The sequence below is a fragment of the Trypanosoma cruzi genome, assembly GCF_000209065.1.
Source record: "Trypanosoma cruzi strain CL Brener chromosome Unknown tcruzi_1047053428999, whole genome shotgun sequence".
Taxonomy (NCBI): Eukaryota; Euglenozoa; class Kinetoplastea; order Trypanosomatida; family Trypanosomatidae; genus Trypanosoma; species Trypanosoma cruzi.
In genome coordinates, this window is record NW_918833.1 from 1 (window position 1) to 5,940 (window position 5,940).

Here is a 5,940-nt window from a genome sequence, read left to right on the forward strand (position 1 = left end):
CCCCCCCCCCCCCCAAAAAAAAAAAAAAAAAATAATAATAATAAATAATAGATAAATGTTAATGGTCAAACTCAAACCAAAAACAAAAATAATACAAAAGACAACAACAAATAATGTAAACAAACACGCGTGAAGATGTCAGAAAACAAGTCATCATCTCCCTGTGTGAGCAGCATTCGTGAAAATTCCTCCACCGCCTTTCAACAGCAGACCGCCGTCCGCTCACACAACAAAAACAACACCAAATGAAGCGCAACGGTGGCCCAAAGTGTCGGTCTTAAGCACAAAACATATGTGCTTTTTCTGTTGTTATTGGTAAAGGGTAAATTCAACCGGCATCCACATGTGTCCACCACTCCGGAGCCCTCAAATCAAGGAGCTTTGGCTGTCGGCAGTGTCACATTCGCTTTCTCCAATGGAAGTAGTGCTCTCCGTTGATGAGGAATACTCACAGAATTCGCAAAAAGTCATGTATGGACAATATTCAATACTATCGATGCAAATAATACGTGGTAGCGGTTCACATGCGGAGAGAGAAACAGTCTCGGTGGAGAATGAAGAAGCTGTCCGTGAAACATCGTCCGAATCGTATTTAGGAGCAACGCTGGCAAGCATCAAACACGTGTCGTCTCCTATTTCATTAGCGGTGGCTGCGTCAACCCCCTGCAGCGACAGAGACTCCTCTCCTTTTTCTCTCAGTAATACTGGTGACAGATGTCGACTGGAATCCTCACTGGCAGCGTTTCCGGCAGCCGGTGCATGCGCCTCCGGTAGCTCACGCCCTTCATAAGTTTGATGCTCATCGCTGCACGTCAAAGCAGTTCCTTCGTTTGCCGAATTTTGGTAACCTCGCGCTGCCATCAGCAGACACGGACACTCTCTATGATGCAAAAAGGGACTGAGCGTGTCGTTTACAAAGGCGGGGGGTGGGGAAGCGGGTCGTGCTCCAACCGTGTGTCCTTGCGCATTGGCATCAGCGCACGCCCAAAGCGAAGAATCACCGGGTTCCGCCTGAGCCTCGAGGGCGAGGCGTGAAGCATTTAAAGAAGATGATGAACAAATTAACAATTCACATGGCTGTAATGATGCATTGCTGTCGTTCGCAGACGACCCAATTACAGAAGTATGCGGGGAAGCACCCCACTCCCGCACGGTACCGAAGGAAGTGGTGCGATCCGACAGCTGAAAGACGTTCCTGGTAGGACTCATGTGTACCCTAAATTGCGTTGCGCCAGACAATTGCGAAAAGTTACTGCTGGCTGTAAATGCACGCATCTCGTCCACTGTTTCAAAGGCAAAAGTTTCTGACTGGATTTCGTATGGGATCACATTCCCCTCACGCAACACAGGGGACATCCTCCTACTCACTGGCAACACGGCACGGTGGGGGCTGCTAGCCGCCGAGGTTCCCCCTTCTAATACGTGGCCACTTCTGAGGGACGAATGCCGGCTCTCACCATCATCTATGGGCAGAAGAGACATAAATGTGGGTGGCACCCCGACGTCGGAAAGTTCCCCGCCATGGACTGAATGAATGGAAGTGCTCTCCGTTCGATTGCAATGCGGCACCGCAAGGGGGTTCGAGAGCCTTCCAGCCACGGCAGCCGGATGCAGCGAGGGCGCCTCTTCGCACCCACCACGGGTGGCCAGAACGCGTGCCCTGCGACAGTGTAGGTAGCAAACAACCACTGTGACTAATAAAAGAAAAGTGAAGATAACAACGCCCACGGCAATCCCAGCGACACCGGCAGTTGAACAGCATCGCCCATCAGAAGCACTCATTTGATTCGTCAGCGTGACGCTCGCCAGCGTTTGAATCCACATGTAGCGATGACCCAAAAATGTCGCGTTCACTGCCACAAGACACAAGGTGAGAGCATCAGGTAAGTGAGCACGGCTTCGGTTGATGTCCAGCAAAAGTGAGTTTGGCGTGGAGCTTGTTACACATAAATACGCAGCACCAAGCTCCAAATCACATGCTGCAGCGCTGGGCAGCAGACACACATCGTATGGCACACTCCGGAAGCCAAGGTCGCCGCCAGCCAGCCCAATCACCAACGTGTCAATGGACACATGTATGAATGTGAGTGTAAAAGGGCTCGGAAAAACTGTCACAGACAGCGCGGAAGAAGTCACGTCACATGAGTCCACATCCACAGAATTGGCATCACACGAAAAAAGTTCAGCGCACACAGCGTACTTCCCAGGCTTTAAAGAAACTGGGCAGCCTTCCAAGTAATGTATACGATCGGAACGGCGGCTCTTTCTACACGCATCGATGTCAACCACTTTTTCATATGAAAACAATTCCTTCGTGGAGCAGGAGTCACCCAAGCATGGCGCCAGAAACACTTGATGTACCCAGGGCAAATTACTGCCTATTCTCGCATCCTTCAGTGTGATGGCTGTCAATGTTCCATTCATTATATACAACGGGTTCGCCACCACTGCCTTCACCTCAAGATAGGATTGGCCCCACGGTAGATAATGGCCTCGCCAGCCATCCGCCGTCACGCAGAGTGAGTAGTTGCCAGGCAAAGGAAGAAGATGGGACTCGGTGACGTTGTGACATCCAACTTCTGCACCACAGTTCTTCGCGATGGACTGACACTCTACCCCAGCGCGGACAAGTAAACTACCAGCAACAACATACTTCTTCGGTATGTTCATCTCCCAAGATGCATGTAACCCATAATAGGGAAAGGGTGCAAAGAAGGACGTGTAGGTATTTTCACTGTCCCAAAGCTCCATCGTCTTGTTTGTCGTTACGGGCAGAAAAGGTGGATTCAACAACGCATTGTACTCCGTGATGACAAGCGCTATCCAACCGGAGGGCGCTGCAGTCCCAGGAATAAACGAAATGAACTTTCCTGCCCCCTCCACAGTCGCCGGCCAACCACCAAACAGTCTACCGTCCCGGGTGTAGTACGAGGCGTACAACAGCACCGACTCTTTAAAGGACGCAATGCCGTTGATCTCGCAGTAGTACGTTGTGTTGCTGGGCAAAAGTATCACCCCAGGAAAACAGTCAACAATACTCGCCAGCGAGTTCTTTAGACCAAACGCGGACGACCCCAACGCATCCCCATCAGCGGCCTCAACGTACTTTGCATAATCGGACTGCACCGCATGACATGGAAAAAACAACAACCCAACAAACACAAGAAACTGCTGCAGAAAAAAACCACAAAACGACGTCCCCCGTGGCATGTGAAAAAGCCCCCCGCAGAAAAGCGACACGTTTTCGTCCATACAATACAATAATAATACTAATAATAGGCAATAAATTGAAGTTTAAAAGGTAAAATCGTTCCAATCCATGCATATAAGCTAATACCAACGCCAGAGACAGACCGTGCCTCCACACTAACCTTCCCTACACAAAATAACTAAGCAACACATACAAAAAAAGAAGAAAAAAAGAAAGAAACTTTATAAAAAATAACACAAAAAAATCAATAAAAACAAAGAAAAAAAAGGCCCTAAGAAATAGATACACAAATTGCTCAATACACCCAACAGTAACACAATCCCCACCGTAGTCGCCAATCACAATGTCGTCAACCACATACCGGCGTTGGTTGTACAGAGACGCCAAGAACGACTTGCGGTCCTTCACCCATTCACGACTGCCCAGCGCCTGTGAGAGCACCTCGCCAGCAATCCACCCAGCAACCATCATCTCACCGTCGCCGTCATCCTTCAGAAAATGGTCCTTGTCGGCATAGTCCTTTTGCCCACTGTGCGTCAGATATGCCCGCATCACCTCCTGGAAGCGCTGGATGGCCTCGTACTGTGTGTCCTTCGCCAGCGGGTTCGTCCCCGTCGTGATCACCTGCCCAGGCACAAACTCAACACCGCCAGCCACAGCAGCACGCCACATGCAGCTTCTAAATAGGAGATGTACTTCGCATGCGCCTTCACCAAAGCGTCGCGTTGCTTAAAAGCAGTGCTGGACGCAAGAAAACCAAAGAAAAAAAACAGAGAAGTGCAGCAAAAAAGTGCGATGAAGCGCAGGAGAGGGTCGCACCACTCATTTCTAAAGAAATACCAACAGAAGCACGACCAGCGTTTTCTGACGGCGGTAATAGAAAAGAAACCCAAAAATAAACATGAAGGGTCAAAAACAATGAACTCGTAAAAAAAAAAAAAATGCCTGCAAAAAGGGCGGCGGTGACGACAAATTAAAAAAAAAAAACATATAAAAAATATACATACAAAATTTTTGGGCTTATGTAAAACAACCATTCACATTTCAATGGGCGCGAGAGAATTCCCCCCAACCTGCGCCAACCCTCTTTAAAAGGCACCTTGCGCTCCGTCTCCTACTCACACCGAGTTCTACAAACAGAGAGTTGCACGCCCTCGTCCTTCTACTTCCGCCTCCGAGTCTTCCCTACCGCCACGGCATCCTCCTCCAGAAAGTGCTGCAAAACAACAACTCCATCCATGTGAGGCTTATGTCCCGCTACATTTTCCCTCGGCAGCATGTCGGGGTCCACAAACTCCACCGGACCCCAATCCTCGCAGTTGGCAAACTCATTTACGTGCTGCGGTTCGTCGTCAATGTCATGGCTTGCCACAAGAAAGTAATCCCGCACCGCAACAGCACGCTCGAGATTTACAACAGACATGAACACAGGGATGAGCAACAGCGCCGTTGCAAATAGTGGCGCAACGATACTGACAGCCCACTCGCAAGAGTCTCCACACGGACTGGCCCGCTCTTCAACCCGTCGCACAGTTTGCACGGCGACATTGTCCGTTATGCTCCCGCCATTGGAATCGTAAATTAGGCGCAGCCCTGCAATATCGGCTCGTCTTACTTGCTCAACAAGCTGGAGGTCATCTGGAGCAAGCGAACCAGCGCCCAACATGCGCACCACCGCAAATTCTGCCTGAAGAGATTGCTGCAACAAATGTGGCTGGAGCGTAAGAAAAACAGCAGTGACGCCGGTCGGCGAGGGGTGAATGGCGGTGTGCACCGAGGGTCTCAGCGCCTTAACGAGCAACCGCGTCAACTCGTCGCCGACAACAGTACATTCAGTAGGAACGGATGTGGAAGAAGGATGACTGCTGCGATTCTCGCAGAAGCGGAAGAAAACGCGAGGCCACTGCACACCCGAAATCACCACCGCAAAATTGGACTGGATAGGCACCACAGACATCCGCTGCGCCAACACACCAACGCCGTAGAACGCAACCAGAACCAAAAGAAACAACACTGATAACACAGCTCCCAGCCGCATGGCGAAGTTGCGGTCCGTGAATTCTTTCTTCCTACCGCTAATTCAGTAGTCACACCTCCTTCCGCTCTCCCTAAACAACAGTCACAGCAAAAAAAAACAAGCGTGGAACAAACACACGCGCACAATGAGACTTCAACGAAAGCCTAACAATTATCATAATTTTCAAAAAGAAAACAACGCCACCACCACACAGGTGCAGCACAACAGTCGACGGTAAAAGCCATCGCCGCCTCAGAACACCCGCATGTATGGAGTTTCTTAATTACACTTTGGAATGCAGTTGCCTGCAACTCCAGAATTAATTAAATAAAAAAACAATCAAGCCCACATACAGCATCCCGGAAGAGAGCCGTCATCACAATCACAATGCCGCTCAGTGCCAACAGCCAACCCCCACAGAGCGCACACCTCCACGCATCCCCCAAACCCAGGAACAAAAACACAACCCCTCAGCATACATGGCGCACATTTGCGTGCAGACTTTATAGCAAAACAAATAACAATAAATAAAATCAAACACTCAAAAATTAATAAATAAAAAGGAAGCATTGCAAGATAAAACAGCCCACAACATAATCTATTACAAAATCAAATATTCGCCTGGACTGCTGGCCGGATCCTTAATTGTTATACATAAAAAAAACAGGACTGGAAAGAAGAAAGTAATGAAGTGGCAGTGGGTTCGCCACGG

General features: G+C 49.4%; 3 protein-coding genes across 3 annotated transcripts, besides 6 other annotated features; all 3 read right to left on the bottom strand.

Moving 5' to 3' along the window:
- Positions 1-1,778: a sequence feature (heterozygous, Esmeraldo-like haplotype).
- Positions 16-124: a sequence feature (A-rich).
- Tc00.1047053428999.10 (uncharacterized protein) lies at positions 367-3,252 on the bottom strand (the record flags this gene model as incomplete). Its single annotated transcript, XM_799343.1, has 1 exon — positions 367-3,252. The coding sequence occupies one exon, from the start codon at positions 3,250-3,252 to the stop codon at positions 367-369; it is 2,886 nt and encodes a 961-aa protein (XP_804436.1).
- Positions 1,779-3,888: a sequence feature (areas merged during assembly that could not be assigned to a particular haplotype. This can correspond to areas where the two haplotypes were merged or to regions with more than two copies in the genome that were merged during assembly.).
- On the bottom strand, positions 3,377-3,883 carry Tc00.1047053428999.20 (receptor-type adenylate cyclase, putative; the record flags this gene model as incomplete). The annotated part of the gene is made up of 1 exon (XM_799344.1): positions 3,377-3,883. The coding sequence occupies one exon, from the start codon at positions 3,881-3,883 to the stop codon at positions 3,377-3,379; it is 507 nt and encodes a 168-aa protein (XP_804437.1).
- Positions 3,405-3,478: a sequence feature (A-rich).
- Positions 3,889-5,940: a sequence feature (heterozygous, Esmeraldo-like haplotype).
- Positions 4,182-4,213: a sequence feature (AT_rich).
- Tc00.1047053428999.30 (uncharacterized protein) lies at positions 4,374-5,249 on the bottom strand (the record flags this gene model as incomplete). Its single annotated transcript, XM_799345.1, has 1 exon — positions 4,374-5,249. One exon carries the CDS (start codon positions 5,247-5,249, stop codon positions 4,374-4,376), a length of 876 nt encoding a protein of 291 aa, XP_804438.1.